Source organism: Callionymus lyra, chromosome 3 (assembly GCF_982586985.1).
Source record: "Callionymus lyra chromosome 3, fCalLyr1.hap1.1, whole genome shotgun sequence".
NCBI classification, from domain to species: Eukaryota; Metazoa; Chordata; class Actinopteri; order Syngnathiformes; family Callionymidae; genus Callionymus; species Callionymus lyra.
The window spans coordinates 14,386,750-14,413,209 of NC_141820.1; the positions used below are offsets into that span (position 1 = coordinate 14,386,750).

General features: G+C 36.2%; 1 protein-coding gene across 1 annotated transcript in view; it reads right to left on the reverse strand.

Annotated features, from left to right (window-relative positions):
- Window positions 1–26,460, reverse strand: part of LOC148083352 (uncharacterized) — a 90,217-nt gene that overhangs the window by 36,089 nt on the left and 27,668 nt on the right. The window contains exons 6-9 of the mRNA XM_087786555.1: window positions 25,086–25,451; window positions 22,982–23,038; window positions 10,952–11,104; window positions 5,711–5,893 (exon numbers count right to left, since the gene is read on the reverse strand). Coding sequence (XP_087642681.1) covers window positions 5,711–5,893; window positions 10,952–11,104; window positions 22,982–23,038; window positions 25,086–25,451 — 759 coding nt within the window. The remainder of the gene's footprint in view (window positions 1–5,710; window positions 5,894–10,951; window positions 11,105–22,981; window positions 23,039–25,085; window positions 25,452–26,460) is intronic.

Genomic DNA, 26,460 nt, shown 5'->3' on the forward strand with positions numbered 1-26,460 from the left:
TCAAGTGGTTTTTGGAACCATATGATAATACCGAACAAAAAGAATGTAATCCAGACAAAGTGTGCCCCCCCGGGCCAAACTCATATTAAACAAAACATACAACTATATTGAATTTAAAACAATCTCTATGAGTATTGCCAAAAAAAAGAAGATCAAAGACAACACAATGTGACATAATAGTTTGACGTCCTATGTCATTATTTGTGCGCGCCTGAAGTTGTTGGCAGGCAGGTGTGTGTCTGTGCATTTGTGTACACACCCCCCCCCCCCCGGGCCAGCGCTCGCACTTGCATTTATCTTTTGTCCGCAGATATGCGTTTGAACGCAGATATGAACAATATTGTGTCCAATTATGGCGCCTGTAATCTCTCGGCAAATAAGGGCAGAAGTGGAGCAAGAAAAGTGAGGCAGCACCTGTCGGCTGGAGCGTGCCAGGTGCAAACACTGCACACACACACCTACACACACACCTACACACACACCTACACACACGTAGACACGCTTCCACTAAAACTGATTTTTGGTTTGTCAACATGAGCACAGACAAAACTAATTTTCAAAGATAATGACGATGCTATGACAGATGAATGAAACAAAAACCAACAATATAAACATGTAATTATAAGAATGATATAAAAATAAATAAATAAATAAAAATGCAATACACTAAATTAAAACAAGTTATAGTGTAGTCATAATAATTATGTTAATGATAACTACAACAATAATAATCATCATAAATATAGTATGGTTGTAATATGATAATGATAATAAAAATAATGCTTATTATTGTAATGCTAATAATAATAATAAATATAACACAAATAAGAATAATTGTTGAAACCAACACAAATACTTTTAGCGCCTTCAACCGTCGTCTTATCATTAAGAGACTTTATCATGAAATGGCATAAATACATTGATAATTAATAAGTAAAACAAATTAAATAATCAATAACATTAAAGACAAATTAAGTTGAAAAAATGTACACGTATTTATATAATTCAACTAGTATTAACATTTAAAAAGAGCAAGAAAATGAAAATGTACATTAATAATTGAACTATTATTTAAAATAAAACAAACTAAGATAAAGAAAATGTATATTTATATGTATAAATATATATCTCCAGTAAACAGATGTTTTATTTATTTATTAATAATAGAAGAAACGTTAGAACATGCACTGCACAGAGAGCATCAGAGGACACTTGATTTGAATATGAACCGAGCAGCAGGTTATATTTACCAACTATAAAATAAAGGTTATTTAATGCACCGCACTTTGAGTCACAGGACCGGTTCTGCTGGTTTTGATGATGCGTCAGAAAATAATCTAAGGCTTGTTTGCGTTTCTTTTCGTCCGTGTCCAAAATGATATTCAACTCTCATCTAAACTGAAAAGCTGCTAATAGTTACATCACTTTGTTAATAAAAAATGGTTAATATTGTATTATAACAATCAAGCTTGTTTCAAATAAATAAGAAAATATCTTTAAAATAAGAGTTATGTTACACATTATTCAGCGTATACAAGTGTCACTATCTTGCATTCATTTCTACTGATATATTCACAAATAGTTCAATGAAATACATTCACAATAATCATGTTTTTTATCTTTAGATCCAACATTAAATGATCCCTGTTTACGTCACACAAACTCAATTCATTATCACTGCAGATGCTTTTCATTTTTAAGGTAAGGTAAGGTAAGGTAAAACTTTTCAACATTTACAAAGATTTATATGGAGATATTCATAATTTGCATCAAATTTATAAGAGTGTAAATTGAGACATCTATGAAGTTTTAATTTTTTTAACTTAAATATTATCAAACATTAACTTAAAGAAAATTGGTCATTGGTTTAATTTGGTTTAATTTACTGTGATAAGTTTGTACAAATGTTATTTGTCTCAAAGAAAACAAAAAAAGTCTAGAAAAAAATGTTTCTTTTATAATGACTTTACATAGCAATGATTGTAGGCTATAATGATGATGATATAATGGTAATAAAAATGTTAACGATTATAACAATAAAAAAAGATAATGATAAAAATAACAATAAAAAAAGATAATGATAAAAATAACAATGTTAACGATAACAATAAAAAGACAGCGATAAAAATCATCATAATAATAAAATAATTATAATAATATAATAAAGGATAACAATAACAATAAATGTAGAAACGACAACGATAACGATAACGATAATAGCAACGATTGTAACATGATTATAATAATTAAAAAAGAAGCTAATAATAATAATGCTTATAAAATGCTAGTAATAAATATAACACGCAAGCAATTCCTGAAACCAACACAAGTATTTTCATCGTCATTAACCGTTGTTTTATCTTAGGGGTCAAGATGACCCGGAGGCCCAAAAACACTCAACACCACTGCATGTGATTATAATGGAAGCCAGGGAAGTCGTTCACCTTGACCCGGTGAAACAAGGGATAGCACAAATACATTTGTTGGTTATCTTGACCCAGAAGCAACATAAGGGATACCACAAACATATTTCTTTTCGCACGTTTGGGTCACCTTGACCTGGAGAACAACACTAGGGATACCACAAACAAGTTTGTTTTCGGGCCTCCGGGTCACCTTGACCCTGAGATAACACAAGAGTTAAAAAAAATATATTTTGAAGCCAGATGTCGATCACTCAGTAATTTAACTGGAAAAACCTGATTTTCTTTGTGAAAAAATGTGAAACACTGGATTTCATTCATACCTCCACACATTTTAAACTACATTAACGACTCACGACTTACGACTGTTGATGCTTAACTGACTCGGAACAATCCTAATCATCTCGTAAACATCTCGCCGCACACACTCCTCCCGCCGTAACAACCTTTTTATGTATTCAGTGTCAAGTGTCGCCGCCTATCTCGCTCGGAGTTCCCCCGTTAATGATCCACCGCAGCAGTTTGATCTTTATTAATGTGCAACATCCTCACGCCACCCATAAACCTCCGCGTCGTGAAGATTGCGCTCGCCGTCCTCCGAGCGTCGGCATCCTTGGTCTGCGTGGCGTTCTTCGCCCCCCCCACTTGTTTGTTTTCTGCCTCCGAGAACAAACACCTGTCGCTCAGTTCCCTGCCATTAAAGTGACGGTTTTGACTTATCAAACGATCTCCAGCAAACCGCCGAGAACATTTGTCCCGAGACAGTTTCACGCTGTGCAAACTGAGATTACCTTCTTCTCGGGCGACACTTCAATGAGCGCCGGAGACAAAGGGGTTGATTATCCACGGAGCGAATTTGACATTTCAAAAGTATTTTAATTTTTATAATCCGTCAATAAAAAGCTGCGTCAGTTCAGCTTCCTCTTCAAACATCTCTCGAGTCCAAAAAATCGGTCCCGGGACACGCCTTTAATGACGAGTCAAGATTCCAACTTTACTCATTTTCTACTCACCCTCGTGTCGACTAATGCTTAGGATTATCTTCAGAGTAATCTGTTCATTTTTATTTACAGACACAAATATGTGTTCATTTTAATGTAGCAACTGGAGCACAGTTGTCTTCGTCCAAAAGGACACATTTAAAAACAAATACCTCCTTTTCAATGTCTCTTCTGTAACGTCCATCTTGCATTTAATGCCTCGACAAAACACTTAAATAAATCTATATTTTAAGTTTGTTTGTGGTGGATTTGATCATTTTTCAGTTCCTGTCTGACGTCTTTCCTCATTAAACTGAACATAACAGAAAAGTGAACATAATCTGAAAACTGTCATCAGTGAGCAGAGAAGCAGATGAAAAGCACGAATGCTCCTACCCAGATGCAACACTAATAGACTCAGGGACGCATTCATTGCGGCTATTAAATTGTTTAATTCTGAGTTTGGGGGCAGAAGTGGAGTAAAAGTATCTTGTTTTTTATATGTTAATCTTTGTATCCTTTGTCTTTGATCTATGTTCTTTATCTTTATCTTTAGACTTAGATTGTATCATCTTGTTCTTTCTTTTTATTTCTCTTGTTCTTGTTCTTATTTTTATTTTTATGAATAATTGCTGTGGCTAATTGGAAAAAACAATTTTCATAAATAAAGTTCTACCTAACCTAACCTAACTTAAAACACATTGCAAGTGTTAGTTCGCAAGATTTAGCTTGTTAGCATAGCAGCGTCCGCTAAAAACAAGCTAAAAAATACAGACCTGACGTTTTTCCGAAACAATTCTTCTTGTCGAGGCTTCAATACAAGATGGACGTTACAGACGAGCAGTACGGAGGTATTTGGATGTTTTTAAGTTTATCTTTTTGGACGAAGATGAAGACGAAGACAACTGAGCTCCAGTCGCTACATTAAAATGAACAAACATTTTTGTCCATAACTCTAAAAAGCAACAGATTAGTCTGAAAAGAATCTCAACCCTTAGTCGACATGAGGGTTAGTAGAAAATGAGTGAAGTTTGGATTAGGGGTGAACTTTTACTTTCACAATTTTCAATGTGATAAAATGTGTTTCAGTGAAGAAACAGAGAAACGTTCCATAGCATATTAAAGCTCCAAAAAACGAACACCATTGTCTGTGCTCTTCAGCGACCATTTCACTGTGGCCGTGTCCCAAATCACACACTTCTACACTTACACTTAATATTTTGAGTGCACAAGAGCGTTCCAACGAGCAGTGTGCGAAAAATGTAGTGCGCAATAAGCGCTCAAATAGCCAGAAAGTCGAGTGTGGATCGATGGACATCCTCTTCCATCCTCAACATCCGCCATCTTAGTGACGTAGATCACGCTAAACGGAAGCTACGTCAGCAGATACTGGCGTAAATGTCTCGAGAAAAACACTTATTTTAACACAAAACAACACAACAACAGTAATAAAAAAATGAAACACAACTTAATAACTTGTTTTTCGATTGACGAAAAGCTGTCAAGTGTTGACGATATGGTTCCAACGGTCGGTTGCGATCAGCGTTAAAAAGTAGTAGAAGAAGAAGTTGTCGAGTCATTTCGTGCAAGTGTGTAGTTGCAGTGTTTGATTTGAGGCAGTACTACCCTGTCGAAATGTATTCACTGCACAAGTAAGTGCACTGTCTTACAGTGTACTGTAAAGCAGTGCTCTTAGAGAAATGGGTTATTAGAGACGAATCATGTGGTTAAGTAGATACAGGATCGTAATGGAAAAAGTTGACGGTCCCTAATTTTGAAGCTTATGGTATAATTGTGTATTTGGGTTTAAAATAACTAGAGTTGTGTCCAAACAGCAACTTCCCACATGTTTAATCATTTATTTGCTGGTTTTGTTCCTTCGTGAGGGTCCGTTCAAGGTTCTGGCGAACAGAGGATGCAAATGGTTTGTTCATAAAAGTACTTTAAGCACCAAAATGTGTGTTTGCATATGTAACTGCTTAAAATTTGGTTAAACAAACTCAATTTGAACTCTCTGGTGGTTGCATTGCAACACAGAGTATGGTTTAATATTGTCTATTAAAGGTATTATTGAATGTTGCAGCTGTTTTTCAATGTAATTGTACCTGATTTTAAACTATTTTTGTTGTGATCCATGGTTTGAATGATCTCAAATGTTCGGCTTCATCAGCAAATAAAGCTACTGATTTTTTCTCTAGTTTTAGGATGTTTTTGCCTCCTTTTCAGTTCTACTTACAGAGACCTTTGACCCTAAAGATGCACATGATCTTTGCTCTTGATGGTGTCCAGTAATGACCCACACCTTACCTGCTGAGGTCAACTCCAAGTCTTCATCCGCTTGTTCCCGCAAGAAATCCTCGTCGAAACCAGGAGGACTAGGCAGGGTCCCCGGGTCGGCCCTGTTGAGGAGGAGCAGCTGCACCCGGGACAGCGATCCAAGATTCCCGGAGTCACAGCCGACCGTCAGAGCTGCCAGTCCAGGTGAGAGTTCTGTGAGAGGAAGATACGTTAGTGTTTACCTGACTTGTTGCTACATTTAGAGTCTTTATTGATCGTTTATGTGAGTTTTAACTTCATCATTGTTTCATGTGAACTGTTTAATGATAAATACTAAGACATCCATCCATCCATTCAATGCATCCATCCATCCATCCATCCATCCATCCATCCATCTATCCATCCCTCTGTCCATCCATCCATCCATCCCTCTGTCCATCCATCCATCCATCCCTCTGTCCATCCATCCATCCATCCCTCTGTCCATCCATCCATCCATCCATCCATCCATCCATCCATCCATCCATCCATCCGTCCATCCATCCATCCATCCATCCATCCATCCATCCATCCATCCATCCATCCATCCATCCATCCATCCATCAATCTATCCCTCCATCATCCATCCATCCCTATGTCCATCCATCCATTCATTCATTCATTCATTCATCCATCCATCCATCCATCCATCCATCCATCTATCCCTCCATCATCCATCCATCCATCCATCCATCCATCCATCCATCCATCCATCCATCCATCCATCCATCCATCCATCCATCCATCCATCCATCCATCCATCCATCCATCCATCGGTACATCCATCCATCCATCCATCCATCTATCCCTCCATCTATCCCTCCATCATCCATCCATCCATCTATCCAATCAACTGTGCATTCATTCATTCATTCATCCCTCTGTCCATCCATCCATTCATTTATCCGTCAATCCGTCCATCCGTCCGTCCATTCATTCATTTATCCATCATCCCTTTGTCCATCCATCCATCCATCCATCCATCCATCCATCCATCCATCCATCCATCCATCCATCCATCCATCCATCCATCCATCCATTCATCCATCAATCTATCCTTTTAACCATGCATCCCTCTGTTCATCATCCATTCATCCATTCACCCACCCCCCAACGCATCCATCAATCATCCTTCCATCCATCTATCCATCTATCCATCAACCAATGAGTGAGATAAAGTATAATCGCTAAAGATCCCCTTTCCTCTGAACTTGCCTCATATTTTGAAAATATTGTGATGTTTTGGGACAGAGAACAAGTTCAAACATTTACAGGGACAACTGTGTCTGTAACTCATTTGATTCTTAATATTAGATTAACTTACTCACAGTGGACACACTACTGATGAAAATAAAGAAAAAAGTTTGTTATTTAACAAACTAAAGACATTCTTTTACAGGCGAAAGATAAATAACCTTCAATTTCATACTAACAATGAACTGTTCTTTATAAGTTTTGATATAGATTCATTGACTTATATCTAAAAACAACAAGTCAGGAAAAGCACCTTTTCTGCAGTGAAATATTGTCCTATGATCTCTGCTGAGCCACTTGTTGAAACGGAATGTGACGTTGACTCCTCCACACAAAAAAAGCAAAAACCCTCTAAAAGACGCCCCACACCGCCTCCGTCTCTGCCCCCGGGCTTCCATCGTCACACCCAATTAAAAGCGGATCAGTGACAGCGTGGCTCGGTGCCCATGCAAATCCTCTACCCACGCTAGGAGGCTGTGGAGCAGGAATCTCTGTCCACGAGGACGTCTCACACACACACACTCACACACACACACACACACAGACACACACACACACACACACTCTCACACACCTACACACAACCATACACACCGTCTGAGGCTGAAATCCCCCAAAAGGCTTTTCCACTTTCATTAAAAAAGCTTTCTTGGACAGGAAGTTTGCCGTCCTTGAAGACGGATTGACCGCGTCCACTTTCTCACGCACATTGTTTTGTCGGTTGAAAAACCACGTGGGTGTCTAGTGTGTCGCTCGCTAAAGAAATCCCTTCAGGTAGAGGAAGGATGAAGAAGAAAAAAAAGGGAACTGTTGCTGATTCATTAGGAAGTCGTTGAGAGGAAATCCCAGGGATGACTAACAGTGTAACACAATGAGGCGACGCACACTTTCACTTGGCGTCAGGTGTCGCACACTCATTAAGCAGAGGGAACCAGACAACCAGACAGTTGCAACATTATGAGATAACGAAATAATAACTTTCCGCTAAAATAAGATCAACGACTAATGATACTAGAATCGCCTTAAAGCCGCAATATGTAAGATTTTCAGAGATTTCTTCAGATTTATAGAGAGACTTAAAAAAACGAAAGGTTTTACCTCATTTTGTAAACAAATGAACATGTTGGATTTGGCAATGGCGCAACAGAGGTTTCGTGATATTGCATGATGCATTATCTTATCTTAACCGTGGCATCTTTATCGGTGACCACTTCGAAATGAATGTTCACTTGTGGAATTTTGAGATAAAAAATAAAGCTGTCAAGTGTGGCAGGCCACATAAAAGACCCCCAATAGTAACCCTATAATGAAATGTTCAAACCCCCAAAATACAAAATTTAGATACATTTTAAGATGCGCAACATTTTTTGAACTGAATAAATAATAAATTAAAATTAGATATTGATATGTCTCTATTCCTCAACTTCTGTGTTTTTTACCTTACATAATAAAACTGTAAAATAAATAAATGAAAATTAAGTATTAATTTAACTATTCGTGAAAAATATACTGTATAATAAGCTTTTATACGCTTATAAAATAAGATTTAGACTTAATTTCATTGTATATCATTGCAATTTTTAAAATGTATTTCATGTTAACCCTTGTGTTGCCTCAGGGTCAAGGTGACCCGGACGCCGGAAAACCAATGGCTTCGTGGTATCCCTTGTGTTATCTCTGGGTCAAAGGCCAGAAAACAAATTTGAGGTGAACGACCCCCTTGGCCTCCATAAACACATATGCAGTGGTGGAGGTCATTCACCTTAAACTCCAAGGGATACCACGAACACATTTGTTGACCCATAGATAACACAATGGTTAAGAGTTTAAAGAAAAAAAAACAGATTGCATATTTTACATTACTACAATTTAAAATAACATTAAAAAAAGGTTGTTTTTTTAGCCATAAATTCATTTTCCTATATTTCATTTTATATTAATTTAAAAAAAATCATATAAAAGCACTAAGAAAATAAACAATTAAACCTATAAAAAGGACAAATAAAAGGAAAAAAAGAGGAAGAAAATGGTTTTTTTTAAACAAAGATATTTACCAAGTTAGTTGAACTACTAATCAAATTTCTGACTGAAAGATTTTATACAAATCTGAACAAAAAAAACAAAACTTATACGCATAAATAAGAAATATCTTGAAATAATGTGTATGTCTACACTTGGAGATTTTTTAAAGTAGTTTTTCCTTAAGAATGATTCAAATTTGCATTTTTTTTAACTTTCAATTAAACATGTTGGTCCAAAAGTATTAAAGAAAGTCTGTCAAAAATCTTCAATTCAAGCTGTGACGCCTAAGAGAGTTCCTCGTCCGGCTGATAAAAATCAAGCCGAGGCTTAAACTCACATTCGGTCTAAGCCGAGACTAGATTTTATCACGCTCCGGTTGCCGTGGCAGCGGGCCACCCCCTGATCCCCACACATCCTTCGGGCAAAGGTCGCCAGGGTCAGACGGAGGTTCGGGTCAAGCAAGCAGGTTAAACACCTTGTTTTGGATTAAGGCCGAGGCGGAGAAGTCTTCATCTGCCGAACAAACCTTGGGGACCTCGCACAGACATGCACACACACATGCACACACACATGCACACACACATGCACACACACATGCACACACACACGCACACACACATCTCATTTACGGGCCTTTTGTCGGGCGACACAGACGCACACAAAGAGCCGACACACTGAGTGCTCAGATAAGACCGTCCTCAACACGGCAGAGGAAACCAGGCTTGTTGAGAAGTGACTCGGAGGCACATGGAGGCGAAACAACAACAAACAAACGACATGGATGGAAAACCCTTGGAAAGAGCTTTTCGTTCTAATTTAATTATTTGTGATACAATATTTATATTTTCTTAATTTATTATATCTTTTTTTTAATCATATTTAATAAAGAATATATGTTGTTAAGTATAGTTGAATATTGTTTGATTACAGGTGAAAATTGTTTGATTTAAGATGAAAATTGTTTGATTATAGTTGAAAATTGTTTGATTATAGTTGAAATTGTTTGATTACAGTTGAAAATTGTTTGATTATAGTTGAAAATTGTTTGATTATAGTTGAAAATTGTTTGATTTTAGTTAAAAATTGTTTGATTTTAGTTGAAAATTATTTTTATTAAAGTTGAAAATGGTTTGATTATAGTTTAAAATCTTTGGTTACAGTTGAAAATAGATTGAATAAAATGAAAAGTTGTTGATTATAATTGACAAAATGTTGGATTCTTGTTGAAAATTGTTTGATTAAAGTTTAAAATCTTTTTATTAAAGTTGAAAATTGTTTGATTTTATTTGAAAAATTGTTTGATTATAGTTGAAAATTGTTTGATTTTATTTGAAAAATTGTTTGATTATAGTTGAAAATTGTTAGATCGTATTTGAAAAATTGTTTGATTTTATTTGAAAAATTGTTTGATTATAGTTGAAAATTGTTTGGTTTCAGTTTAAAAAAATTGATTATAGTTGAAAATTGTTTGATTCAAGTTGAAAATTGTTTGATTATAGTTGAAAATTGTTTGATTCAAGTTGAAAATTGTTTGATTATAGTTGAAAATTGTTTGATTTAAGTTGAAAATTGTTTGGTTTCAGTTAAAAAAAATTGATTATAGTTGAAAATTGTTTGATTATAGTTAAAAATTGTTTGATTATAGTTGAAAATTGTTTGATTATAGTTGAAAATTGTTTGGTTTCAGTTTAAAAAAAATTGATTATAGTTGAAAATTGTTTGATTTAAGTTGAAAATTGTTTGATTATAGTTGAAAATTGTTTAATTATAGTTGAAACGTGTTTGATTATAGTTGAAATTAGTTGATAATAGTTGAAAATTGTTTGATTTTAGTTGAAAATTGTTTGATTATAGTTGAAAATTGTTTGATTATAGTATAGTATAGTCATCATCATCATCATCATCATCATCTAAAGATTCCACTGTAACCTGTGAGTCAACTTGAACCTACTTTACCTATATGTGCCGAAGACTCATCCGAGGAGCCGCACGGCTCGTCCTGGGACAGACAGGAAGTGGACGGAGGAGCGATGGCGTCCAACTCATCGAACACGTGAGACTCACTGCAGCTGAGCTCAGAGAAACGTGAAGCAGTCGAGCTGCAGCGACCTGAGAGAACACACACCACACAGATGATGGTTCATTTATTGCAGTTCTTAAAGTCAACCATCTATTGTTTCAACCTCCATGATGCTAAACACACCTTTGCAAGTTTCAAGATTTAGACGTTGATTATTTCTTCACATTTATAGAGAGACTTGATAAAAATACATTTTGTAGACAAATGAACATGCTGGATTTGGCAATTTTGCATCAGAGGTTATATAACAGTGGCATATTTTATGGGTCACCACATTAAATTAACTGTTGCTTTTGGAATTTTGATATTTGAATTTTAGGTAAATTACCTTTAATTTGATAAAATAATGTTTGGACCAGAAATTTTAAATTAGAATATTGTTATTTATTTTGTGTTCGTTCTTTGGCTCAAAGTACTGTGCGCTGTAGACGACAACACTGGATTACTTAATGCTTTATTTATGATACAAACTTTTTGTTTAAGTATTCAAGACAGGAAGTTTTTGACAACAGTTGAAAACTGTTTCATTACGACCAAAAAGTAGTTTGAATACAGTAGATTTTTTTCTTAGTACGCTTGAGAATTGTTGGATTACAGCTGGAACTTTTTTGTTCAAGTTGAAAATTGTTGACTGTTATTGCGGATCAATAGTTTTTTATTTCAGTTAAAAATCATTAATTACATTTGAATTATTTTGTATTCTGTTCAACATTGTTTGATTACGGATTAATTATGTTTTTAAATGTTTGATTATAGTTGAGAAATGTTTGATTTAAATTGAGAATTGTTTGATTTAAGTTGAGAATTGTTTGATTTAAGTTGAAAATTGTTTGATTATAGTTGATAATTGTTAGATTATAGTTGAGAATTGTTTGATTATAGTTGAAAATTGTTTGATTTAAGTTAAAAAATATTTGATTATAGTTGAAGAATGGTTTGATTATAGTATATAAACTGTGTAATTTGTTGAAAACTATTTTATTTAGTGTAAAAATAATTATAATTTTTTGAGTATGTAACATCCGAATGATTACGAGCCACTCAAAAATGTCTTCAAATAATGTTTGATTGATTTTTTTGTAAACATATTGTTTGATAAGCTGATTTTCTTTTTAAATTACAGCCAAAAATAACCATTCAAATTTGGTAAAATGTTTTTTTTATACAAAATATATATATATATATATATTATTGGACATAAATTAATGATGTAACATCAGTCATTGATTGTGTTATTATGCATGCTTCTAAGATAATTACAGATTGTATAACCACGTGCTTCATTGCTAAAAGGTCATCACTTCAACACAGACTGAGTAGAACTCCAAGTATAGGATCATAAAACAAGTCACAGAAAAACTAAACCGTCAATCAAAACCGTTAAGCCGACACTTAAAGCATCATCTTCATCACAAAAAACATCTCTTCTATTTGTAGAGTCGGTTTAAGTCAAATCCAGGCACTTCCAGGTTTTACACTCAAGCCCCCCCAAAGACCTCCGTCAGAGAAGCGCCCCCGGGGGTGAGGTATGAGCGACGACCGGACCTCCCGGGGGCTAAAGGTGTCTCGCCTCGTGTCAATAAACACGTCCTCTGAACACGTCCTAATCTAAGCTCTCGTTACCGAAGACCTCACCCAGAGAACTGCTTTATGGGGATAAACTGCTCAGTTTTTGGGTGTTTTTCTCACATTAAAACGCAGCTCTCGGGCCTGAAGGACAACATCTAACAAAGGTTACAAAAGGGGTTCCGACGCAGTCAAGTACGTGGTCCGACACCACTATTGTGCACTTGAGCGGCTTCACGCTCCGCTCAGAGAAACAATGGAAGGATGTAAGGAAATGACAACTTTACTGTAATCAATCACCTAGATTTAACACACATTTCAAATAGTCACTTGATTAACTGATAATCTTACATATTTAATTCATATTAAATAATCCTATTCTTGCATTGCATTCACTTAAACTAAACTCAGGTTCACAACTCAAAGGCCGAGGTCACAAAGCCTCACACACACAGAAAGATTAAACAATCCCAGATTCCAGGACGTCTGGACACCTGTTTGAGAATTCACTCTGAAGGACACAAGTCGCTGGGAACAGATTCTTGAAAACAACAACTTTTGGTAAATTTCCACTACGATCACGTGCGACCGGCCATCTTAGAATCAAATGTTTACACTTACTGACCAATCCTACATTCACATTTGACTAGAGGCGTTAACCTGAATATTCTACTATAAAGATCCACCATTTTGTCTGATCTTTGCGTTCTGGCATTCGAAGACGTCTGCGATAGATCTCTCTGCTTGCTAGCGCCCGTGTTCACGTAAGTTTGTCTCTGACTTTTGCATAATTCACTAAACGAGCATTTTTCTTAAACTCATCCATGTGTCTGTCCTTCATTCCATCACCACGTACGAGGCTGGGGAGGGGTCGGTTCATGGAAACACAAAAACCCCTAACAACTTGGTGCACGTGACCCTTGGCGTGGACTGATGGTTTGAAGGCCTTTTCGATTCCGAGACGAACTCTGAGCTGATTGTTCTCCAGGCAACCAGGCCGGCAACTATACCTTACTTCAAGAATCAGGTGAGAAAGATTTTATCTTATTTTCTACATAGATTTTATAATCTATAATCTAAAATTAAGTTTATATTTGGTTAGGAAAAGATTACATATATATTTTATATTAGTTTTGGTTGCCTGGAAGAATAAACGTAAGTCTCTGGTTCTGTCACAAATTTAGATTATATTTCTCAATAGTGCTTTTATAATCTGATGCTCGTTTTTTGAGGTATTGCATGGTCAGTTGTTGTTTGTTGTTGTATTAAGTGTAGACGACATTATCGTGTCCCGGGAAGAAGAAGCATCGTTGAAAAAAGGAAAAAAACGTTGATTAGAATTTAAGTTGAATTGATAGGCAGAGGAGACGGTTACACGACCTGGTAACCCTTGAGAATTCTGAGTAGGGGTGGAGTGTAGCTGGCTCCCTCTACAGGGCATCTGACGTTTTTCCAGATTCTTAAACTAGTTAGGATGCTTGGCCAATGGGTGATTATAGTAGACGTACTTTTTCAGTAAGCCAAGTAGCTATCATTAATTTGGGGATGTGTGGGATTTGAGCGGGTCTCTCCCAATATCCTGGTCTGAAGACTCTGCCAGCCGGTGTGTAGGCCAGTTAGATCTCATTGTGTTTCTGTGTCGAGGGGCTCCACAGGTATTTGGCAGTATAGTTAGGGCTAGTTAATTTTTCCGAACAATCACGGTGATGGATAAAGTCTCATTGATGATTAGTTTAGAGTTAGTTCGACGGGGGTTGAAATAGAATGGATGAGTTGAGCGGTCTCCTATCCAGGGTGTTTTGAAACTGATTACGGATCGAGAGGCTCTCCAATCTGATTTCGACACTTTAGACACGACAGGCTGGTCAAGAGTCTCGTTCCACGTAGCATAGTGTGTCTCTCTGACCTGTTTTGGTAAAATACTGTTGTCGTCGTATTGTCATGACATATTGTTCTGTTAAAATTGTCTGTGTCTGTATGTTTGTATCTTTTGAATAATTGTTTCTCGCTGCAGTACTTGTTAAAATTATCATTCATTTGTGTGAGATCTCTGACTTTCTGTGACTCAGCTGAGAGTCCAGGTTCGTGTGTCTTTGGACACTATCTCTTGCTGATAAGAACTGCTGCTTGGCAGACTTGTCTCTTTAGCTGCTGCAAGTACGAATGAGCTCCGAAAGAGTTTTTCCTTGTTGGTGGGAGTGGTTTCGCTTGGAGGTTGAACTTTTAAGACTTCCTTCTTTTCCTCACCGACCCTCCCGTTGTATTCATGTCTTCTTTAAACACACATTCTTACGTCATCTTGAATTCTATTCACTATTGGGTTTGATTACTTAATTGAGGTATATATGAATATATACAGTTAATTACTGGTATAATTGGTTTAAGAAGAAAAACAAACCAACTCACATTTCAATTTTCTCCTTCTTCTGCTGTGTTCAATAACAATAACACAATTGACATTGATTGTTGGCACAGTGTTGTATGTATTAATGATCTTGATCATCCTCTCTTCATATTTCACATTGTCAATTGATCAACTCACAATTGGTCACATTGAGTGTAACTTGGTTGTTTTGTGTTGCTAATACTGCTTATCTAAAACAAGTGTGTGACTGACTGCTTGCACGTGTGTACGTTTGTTGATATCTAGTTCCTGTTTTCTCTTCTTCTACTCTCAATTTCGGATCTTTGGTGTTGTATTTGCTATGCTGCCCCCTGCTGGTTTGCTCTTTGTTTACTTCCTAATTGACTTTTGTTCTGACTCAATTGGTGTAATTATTTAATTATTGATTAATTGAATCAATTGCAGTTTATTCTGTTTTCTTAGTTTTTCAATTATTACTTTAAATACATTTTATTATTTTAACAATTAGTCATAAATTATTCCATTTTATTTTTATTTTTATTTTTTATTATTATTAATATCTTAGTTTACTATTTGTTTTATTTTTATTATTATCTCGGATTTTATAATGGATTTTAATTAGTTAATTTAAGTTTTGGTTCTTAATTTAGATTTTTAAATTCTTCATCTTTTATATTTTCATTTAATTTTTTTTTTGTTAATCGCTTCTTTACTTATTATTATTTCTAGCATTATTATTAATATTATTAATATAATTATTAATTTGTTCTATTCATTTATTGACCTCCTCTTTTTTAAGACAAAAGTAACTTTTACTACAGGTGACAAGTTAAAGCTCCTGACAGGGAAGAAAATAAGAAACTTTAAACTCTGTTTTTTAATTTAATGGTAAATCTTATGAGTAGGTTACTCACATCAATGATTTCTGAGAATTCATAATAAATAAAATAGTTAAACAAAGTGCTCTTATTGAGCTCTTGAGCTAGCTTGATACAGCTAATTAAGATTCAAATTAAAGACTTGAAAGAGCTTTTCTAAAAAATAGAGAGATGATAGTTGATGATAGTTCTAGGGTCCTATCATAGCTCCCTATTGGCCACTGGCTGGAGTGCATGGGTGTGGCAGGAGAAGAGGACGAGGGGATGGAAACAAACAAAGAATGTTGGTCAACAATGGCGCATCTTTGGCTTTTACTCCAGGAACTTTGGTCCAGTTCCCTATTGGTGACACCTACAATTGAAGCAATTTTCCTGAGCTGAACAAACAAGAACTCAACCTCAACAACTCTCCACCAAGAATGAACTTCTGCTCCAGAGAGGGAGGAGCTGTACTGGTTCAACATGATTGAACATCTGATTTCCCTGATCTTGAAAAGACTTTTGAGACTTCATTCCTATGATCCACCTTTGGACCCCCCACACAGCACTAAGAACTATGTCTGGGATGATGATGAACGTGATTATGAAGACAAATGGCACGATCTGGTCGCAAACATGAACTTGACTCTTGTCTGCGGTGACATTTTTGTGGGTCCTGATGGTGAGGCTGCAGAACTAACAAACGAACAAGGTGTTCTCTAGGCTCTCTCTGACACTTCTGTCCCTCGCGTTGCTCTGCTGTGGTTGCTGGTGGAGAAGCTATGGCCCTGAGACACATGATTAAGAAATGCAAAGTTGTTTGCGATTTCACGAAAAAAGCATACAAATCTAGCCTGTTAGAGACATGATATCTTAAGAGGTAACAGTAAAAAATTAATCCCAGAATAACATACTCTGATTGCTCCACTCAGAGCTATGATGAAAGCAGCCATAAGAAAACAAAACGAAAACGTGTGAGGTCGACTGATGCAGAATTTTATTTAAACTAATTAAAAGTGACTCTGTCTAGGGCTGCTGACTTGTCACCTCCAGAAACTAGACTATAGAGAATAGACAATAAAGAATATACTATAGAGATTAGACTATACTATACTAAGCCACTCCATATTGATGCGAGTGAAATTTATGTTATTGTTCTTTGGTAATTAGACTTAAAATAGTGAAAATGGAAAAAATAGAGACTAAAATACTGTAGGAGGAAAGGTCAAAGAAAAAAAATAGATTAAGAGATAAATTAAAAGAAACACTGAGAAATATTAATATGATATTCTTCTCTCTAGTTGCATAAACCAAACACCTATAGACCAAGAGGAAATCTCATTGAAGTGAATATTAATTAAAGAAACTAGTTAAGATAAGCAAAATAGTAATCTAGAATAGATACTGTATTTCTGTTGTGGGTAAATAATCAAAGAGGTCTGACTCACACCTGATCTAATTAACTATAACATTCATAAACAGATTTGAACTCACACAACACTCTCAGACATTCACATAGATATTACAAATAACACACTGATCTCAGAGACAAACAAACAAACACATGACTTACATTTTAAATTGAATAAGATAAAAAAAGTGTCTCTGCTACAACCTGCTCCCTGTGTGTGTGAGAGAGTGAAAGAATTCTCTCGAACACCCGCCTCTGTTTCTCTCTCTCCATGAAGTCAAAACATTATGATAATTTGAACTCTCTGCTAACTTCAAGGTTTATTCAAATAAAACACATGACAAACTTTAACAGACATCCACAGATCAAAGTAATGAATACACAACTCATGACACACACACAATATCCTCATCACCACCTGAATAGATGCATAACTGACCTTCTCATAACTTCTGATCTTATCCTGTCAGAGGTGGTGTTGAGAAGCTCCAGTGAGGGAGAAATAAGAAGCCACTGTCCACTGCAGACTTTTAAATATATCAAAAGATCTCCTTCTCAGAAGAGACAGAAACATGAGCCAGCATGAGTAAAGCTAAAAACTTGACTAGCATACTTTTAAATATATATATGAACAAATGTAGTTTTAGGAAACTACTCTTTGGACATGTGGTGAAATAGTTAAGATGTGTAAATAATCAAACACAAGAAATCATGATTTGAGATAAATACAACTTCCCTAAAATTAATAAGACTTTACTTAATGCTAAAAGAAGGAACATATTGATGTTATATATTTAAAAGGACAATCAGAAAGGAAATTGTCCAAACATTGGAGGGAATTTCAAATAACAGAGCACATATTGTTATGATTAAAACATATTTTCAGAATTGATATATATAATTTTTTAATAAATTAAAATAAAATATTTTATCTACATCAATAGCAGCCAATAATACAATAGACAATATGAAAAGTGAAACTTGGAATTAAAAACTGAAATTGATTAATTGAAAAAGTTCAATAAGAAATGGAAATGTGTTTCTAAAGCTGCTTCTAACATTCTAAGGCAACTATAAACATTAACAAAAAATATAAAGCAGGGAAAAAAAAATTGACTCTGGAAAATGTAAGAATAAATTAATAAATGATGCCTTCAGGAAAGAAAATAGTAAATAATCTATTTAGAAACTACAGAATCATATCAATCTTTAAATTAACTTTGTTAAGGGTAAATCTACCTTTAATCTAAGTTGATCAAAAAATAAGAACTAGAGCAAGAGATTGATGGAAAATAAACAAGTTGAGTTCTAAATTAAAATATGGACTAGCAAGTGTAATTTATTGAAGGAATTGAATTACATAAGCATTGAAAATTACTAGTCTTCATCCGCATGACAAAATGAACCTGAATAAACCTAAAATAAATACCAATTTGAAATACTAGAGTTTAACAGTTCTTTGGGGAACTTTAAAATAAAGATAATAAATTGGTTGTAACGATAAGACACTTAAAATTAAATTAAATTAAATTGAATTGGTTAATAATGGAAAATAAGGTTACAAATTTTAGTGGAGTTCTATATCTAACAAAGGAGAAGAAAAGAATGAATCATTATACTTATAATCGGAAAAAATATTTTATAGAGTAGATTTTTTATTTTTTAATTTTTAATTTTTAATTTTTAATTTTTTAATTTTTTAATTATTCATAAATTAAGTCTTAGTTAGTCTTTTATTAATTGGTTAAACTTAGGTCCGGAAATCCAACAATAGAAATGCTAATATAGAAAAAACAAAATTGAATAAATAAACGGATGCAGAAATGGTCACTTTTTTATTTTGATATTATCCATTTACTTTAGCAATAGACTTTCAAACCAAATCTAAGAGGAATAATAAAGATTAAACAAAGCTTAGAATATTTTTTTTTAGCTAATAATGTCATATATTTTAATTTAATTAAATTAATAATTAATTAATCTAATTTAAGAGAGTTAATACAAAGAGTATTATGATTAATTAAATGATTTGACAATAGATTTGGATATAAAGTTATTCAAGAAAACATTTTTTAAATACAAATAAATTAGGTTGTTCTATTTGTCCCTCAGGGGGAGGACTTAGATAGATACTTAGCTGGATAATAGGTTTGTTACGTGTTTGGTGATTCTTGTTGCACGGTTCTGTCGATCAACACTGCTGAAGGGAGCTCTGTCCAGATTGCATTCAATTAGTTTAAATTTTTGGTGTAGAAAACAGCTCGAGAATAAGGTACGACTGTGTTTTACTATCTCTCTGACTTGGGTAGTAAATAGGAAGGGGTTAATTTTGTCTGCATGAAGTAGTATGAGTCCATTCTAAATAAAAAGCATGATTTAAAGATGTATTGTTTCTCATTTGTCCAAAGAATGCGATGCTGTTCATGTCTTTCCTATGTTGCAGGACAAGCTCAATGATGCACTGTTGACAGGGGAGTACGTCAACAACACCTCACACAAGCCCACATCCAAGTCGCCGACAACGGGGCTGCTGCTTTCTTTTTACCTCGTTAAAGAGGTTTTTCAAAGCAGTGGATACTGGCTCCATATCAATATATATTTTATCAAAATCTCTACTTCAAAATAGACTTATTAGATTTGAGTTAGTTATTGTGAATATGTTTTTTGATGATTTGGCATTCTATTACTTCAGTTTTAATTCATAGCATAATTTGGAATTATTATTATTTTTAATTTTTTTTTGGATTTTTTCTTTTTTTTTGTGATTTGAGAGAAATGCTCATAATGTGTAATTGTTTCCATTAAATTAATCTGTGTTTCCTCTGTTGCTTTCTCACCATATGTAATCTTTGTGTGGCACTATACGGATGATAGTTTGGCATGTTTAGTTTATAATCAGATTCGCGATCATTATTTTGAAATCAGACTTGTCTTTGTTTTATTGCATCATTAGTTCATGATGCAATCAGGGGGAGTGTAAGGAAATGACAACTTTACTGTAATCAATCACCTAGATTTAACACACATTTCAAATAGTCACTTGATTAACTGATAATCTTACATATTTAATTCATATTAAATAATCCTATTCTTGCATTGCATTCACTTAAACTAAACTCAGGTTCACAACTCAAAGGCCGAGGTCACAAAGCCTCACACACACAGAAAGATTAAACAATCCCAGATTCCAGGACGTCTGGACACCTGTTTGAGAATTCACTCTGAAGGACACAAGTCGCTGGGAACAGATTCTTGAAAACAACAACTTTTGGTAAATTTCCACTACGATCACGTGCGACCGGCCATCTTAGAATCAAATGTTTACACTTACTGACCAATCCTACATTCACATTTGACTAGAGGCGTTAACCTGAATATTCTACTATAAAGATCCACCATTTTGTCTGATCTTTGCGTTCTGGCATTCGAAGACGTCTGCGATAGATCTCTCTGCTTGCTAGCGCCCGTGTTCACGTAAGTTTGTCTCTGACTTTTGCATAATTCACTAAACGAGCATTTTTCTTAAACTCATCCATGTGTCTGTCCTTCATTCCATCACCACGTACGAGGCTGGGGAGGGGTCGGTTCATGGAAACACAAAAACCCCTAACAAGGACTTGACTGGACTCTTCAAAGCATGTTTGCTGCCGTCCACGACTCAGCTGTCAGTCTCCAGCGCCGAGGGCCCGGGCGGGCTTCTACAGGGGGGTGAAGAAGGGGGTTTGATACGGTAGAGAGCCAGAGGTACTGAAGGACTTCTCTGTGTTTTTTTTATTCCCCTCTGGGACTCCCAGTGCCAGGGGTGCAGCGGGGTGACCCGTGTATTGTGCGGGGACAGTTACATTCTGCTGACAGTGCTGAAAGCGGGTCAGGAGGGTTTAACCTCGGGACTGTATGGGATCTGAGACGAGCATGTCGGAGGTCAACCGGAGCTGGGGGGGGGGGGTGAGAAGACTCCATTAGCTGACTGTACGTGAGGGCCACACAGCAAAGTGTCCATCATGGTGACTGGCGTCTGACTCGGCGGGTACAATCTCTGTAATGGCCTTGACTTGTGAACCCTTTTGTACAGTGGATTCTTTTTTTTCATATCTTTTTGAAGGTCAAATGATGGTGCTGTGGTGAGACCGAAATACTACAAAACTTTAGATTTCAGTTCCTTCTTTACACTTTACAGTAACTCTTCTGTTGATTTAAGTGTGTCTTAAATAGATGTTGGACTCTATTGTATCATCAGTGTCTGTTTGTACAAAACTCTCTTTTCATTCAAATATTTACATTAGAAAATGTACTGAAACCCACTGAATACACGTTGTGTTTCTGGAGATGAAATCTTGTTTATCATAACCACACCCACTTGGTCAAACATCAAGGTTTGTCACCGCATGTCGTCGATACCGGAAGTCTCCACCTCCAAGGGACTCGTTGTACAAACAAAGCGGCGCATGATTACAGCTGTTTGGAGGAGGAGTGAAGCTATTAAAACGTCATAATTGATTCCCCTCTCGTAACCTCTTGTTTGACAAGATTTTAGACGGGGGAGAACTTTGGTCATGATGAGAGACTTATACTTCATTCATTAATTTTCTACCGCTTATTTTTTACCCTTAGGGGGGGAGACTGGAGTCTATCCCAGTTTCATTGGGTTGAGTGGCAGGGGACACCCTGGACAGGATGCCAGTCTGTCGCAGGACACACAAATACAGACAACCATTCACACACACGCTCATACCTATGGACAACTTCCCAAAATTCTCAATCACCTTCTTTATGTTTTTGGACAGAGGGAGTAAACCGGAGTACCCCGGAGTAAACCCACGTAACACGGGAGAACATACAAACTCCACACAGAAAGGTCACAATTATTATTATCTTTAAAATATCCTATAGGAAGGTTATGTGGCATTTTAAACATTATTATTAGGAATTTAAACGGATGTATGAAGACTTCAACTTTTGAAACATGTGGGTGAGTCAGGAAAGTTGGGTTTTTCTACTCACCCTCCTGTCGATTAAGGGTTGGGATTATTTTTTAAGAGTAATCCGGTGCATGTTCATGCTAATGTAGCGACCGGGGCTCAGTTTGCTTCGCCCCAAAAATACTTCCAAAAACATCCAAAAACCTACGTACTGCTCGTCTGAAACGTCCATCATGTATTGAAGCCTCGACATGTGAAAATCAAACTTTAAAAATGTGAAATAAGTTTATATTTTATGCTTGTTTGTAGAGTTCGCTCCCAGTGTCTCAGCTATGCTAATGCTAGTGCGCGTATGTGAGATTTACCCTCAGAAACTGGGAACTTTCGCTCGGAACAAGCTTAAAATATAGACTTTTTTTCAAGATGGACGTTACACAAGAGCAGTACGGAGGTATTTGGATTACATTAACATTAACAACTATCTAGCTCAGAATTGAAAAATAACAATGATTCCACTCAAGACCCAAAATCAAGAACTTCCTCATTGACAGACCATAAAAACCTTTTTTTTTTTTTTTTAATTATCTTTTATATAGGAAGGTTGTGTGGATTATTAGGAATAAAAATGGATATGTATGCATTTTTATTAATACAGCTTAAAACCAAGAACACAGGGAAGCAGGCCAGACTTGGGACCTGCTTGCTTTAGACTGTATTCAGAACTCTTGAGCTCAGCCGAAGCTTGTTTAACTTGGATTAAAGGAAGTAAAAAAACACATTTTTCTTACTTTCTTCATATTTGAGCCAGCTGCCTTCTCTTTCCACAGACAGCACCTCAGAGGTCCCTGAAAATTAAAGTTCGAAATTAAAAAACAGATCATTGGCAAATTACCGATTACAAGTCTTAGTAGGACAAAGTATTGAATCCAATCAATTTTTTTAAACATTACAAGAAAAAAAATGCATTTATTACAAGATTAAAGTTGTATATTTCACATTTACTATTAAAGTTGTAAAATGACGTGTTAAGGTCATAATAGTAGTAGTATGTGATTAAAGTTCTGTAGATTATGTTTATTACAAGATTAAACTGGTATGTATTACATTTATTATTATCTTATAGATTTACGTTAATAATAATAATAATAATAATCTCTATTTGTACGGTATAGCGCCTTTCTAGACCAGGGTCACAAAGCGCTTTGAAATATTAAAGTTCTATATATTATGTTTATTACAAGATTAAAGTCCTTTATATTATTTTTATTACGAGATTAAAGTTCTATATATTATGTTTATTACAAGATTAAACTGGTATGTATTACATTTATTATTATCTTATAGATTTACGTTAATAATAATAATAATAATAATCTCTATTTGTACGGTATAGCGCCTTTCTAGACCAGGGTCACAAAGCGCTTTGACATATTAAAATTCTATATATTATGTTTATTACAAGATTAAAGTCCTTTATATTATTTTTATTACGAGATTAAAGTTCTATATATTATGTTTATTACAAGATTAAAGTCCTTTATATTATGTTTATTACGAGATTAACGTTCTATATATTATGTTTATTGGAAGATAAATACAATGTATTGCATTTATTATTGTCTTATAGATTTACATTAATTATGATATTAAAGTCCTATTACTAGGGTATTACAAGATTAAAGCGGGATATATTTATACGACCTTTATCTCGTGCTAAACTTGATTTGTAGGACATTAATCTTATAATAAATGTTAAATATTCAACTTTAATGTTATTTATGCAAATATGATTAGGTATTAAACATAATACATTATAGATTAATCTTCAATCTCATAAGAAATGTATATACAGTTTGAATCTTGTAATAAAATGTACGACTTTAATAACATAATAAACATAACAAGTGACTAATATGTTATTCTGGCTAGTTTAGTGTGATACATTAACATTTACTTTCTTTGACAAAATGACTTCTTCTATTCTTCAGAAGACAATAAGACTGAGCACCAGCTTCCTCGTCTCAAAAAAAAACAACCTGATGAAAGTGACAAGCGAAGCGGCGAGAAAAATAAGAGCGGAGTTGTAATAAACTTGACTCTTTTGGGCTTTACACGCCGCCACACTGGGCCGGAGTCGCCTCCATCTGCGGGGAAGATAAATGAAACAGTGACACTCGCTCACTGTCTGGCATCAAGGGAACAGCGTGGGGCGATACAGCGAGCGCTGCCCCCCCGACGCCCGCACGCCTGCACGCCCAGAACACTGGACGTCTCTGACTGGCGACGAGAGAAAATCCCTTCACAATTTCCACATTGTTTTGCTTTTCTTTCACGAGTGCTCCTGAAGTGTCAGATGTCAGCGGCCCCGGCTCTTTATCTCCATTCGCGACGGTAAATTAGCAGGAAGGCTTCGGACGGCTTTCTGTTGTGACGGGAACCCCGAGTGGTTCGGGGGCCGTCGGCGAGCGGCGGTCGGCGTGGATTTATGACCGTCGGCGGCACCTCTTCCTCGGGATAATAGCCCGGGAATTGGGGGGGGGGTCCGGCGCGAGAGGCACCACGCACGAGGTAGGGACCCCGTCTTCTATTGTCGGGGGCCTCACGCCTTTGAGCGGGGAATCAAACGGTACCAGCTTTTCATCAAAAGCCCTTCTTTCTATTGGCGATTTAGTGGAAAAAGAAAAGCTTTCTGTGTTATTTATTATCAGGAGGGAGGAGGTGTTGTGACGGGGGGGGAACATGGGGAGCCCCCCCACCCCCCGACTGTGGCGGCAGGCTTTGAGTTCTCAGTGTCTGGAATGGTCTCTTTGTTTCCCCGGTGAGAGTCCCGGGGACAATCAGGGACCCAGAGCGTATAGTGTGAACGCTGCATATGTTGACTTGTTTTCTCACCTTTGACAGGAGAGATGGGGGGCAGCACGGCCCACTGGCGAGTCTTCGGTCCGCCCGCCGGAGGGGTCGCTTCTCCTCCTCCCCTGGACCCCGACCGGTGAGCGGAGAATTGTGGACTCGGGCGGGACGACCACGTGGCAGAGGGGACGGCCGGCGGAGCAGCGTCCAGCGGCCATTCGACTGAAGGTTCGGTGCTTCCACATCCGGTGCCGCCGAGGATACTTTTGGATGAAATGGGAGGAAGCTGTACCGGTGTGTTGAACCGCCGATGCTCCGGGGTTGAGGAACATCCTGGACCCGAAGAAGTTCGTCTGGTTTCTTGATGATATTGAGGTGACGAGGGATGAACGTCTTCACTCTTGGCATCTGCAGGAAACACACAGAGACGAGACAACATGTAGGTTTGATGTCGGAATAACGACTGAAAGGCGCTTCTATATAAAATGTTAACCAGGGATTCCGAACGATGGTTCTGTGGACCATAAGCGTGTTGAAGAAACCATCAGGAGTGCTGTGGTAAACAATGTATTTCACACTTCAAGAAAACTATTTTCGATTTGAGACGAATACAAATGTACCCAGCGTCTTTTTCTCGAGGCAAAGATGCTAAAAACAAAAAAAAAAGCAAAAAGTAGTGGTTTGTGTCCACTACAAAAGAAATCCCACAACAAGTGTCTGATTCTTTAAAACAACAATGGCTGCGATCGTGTCCTTTGACGTTGTTTTCGTTTATGCTGAAGAATCTTTGATTGAAATGTGCCCTTGTTGTCAGATCTTCCCAAATGATTGTAGAGCGTAACATTAAATAAAAATACATTCTCGATATGATGTTCCAATGATTCATTCTCGCGATTCATTTGCACTAAAGTCAGGTTGTGAGAATAAATAATCAGGAAAAAGATGGTTGACGTGTACACAGTGTGTTACATTGTAAGTAGATTAAGACTTTTATTAAAAATTGATCGTTTTTATTTTTGTTTGGTGTCGTTTCATATTTCTATCGTAAAATACGTGCAATGAGTAGAAAATATTGGGAAAAGACATTTAATTTTTACCCATTTCTGTATGGTAGACAACAACTGGAAACTCATGTATTCCTTCATGGTAAAATCTAAATATCATAATTATACATCATCTTCTGCAGTGACTAGTGTATCACGAAATACACGTCTAACCATTGGTCAGTAGGAAACAAGTATTAAGTCAAAAACAAAACTATTTCAAGTAAAACTTTAGATTGTTTTAGAATCGCCTTAGAAAGAAAGATGGAAAAAAATAAACGGGACAAATGTAGGCTCTCATCACTGCGTCTGGTTCTGCTCGAGGATTCTGCCTGTTATGTTTTTAGCATTTTTTTAACTTTTATTATTACACT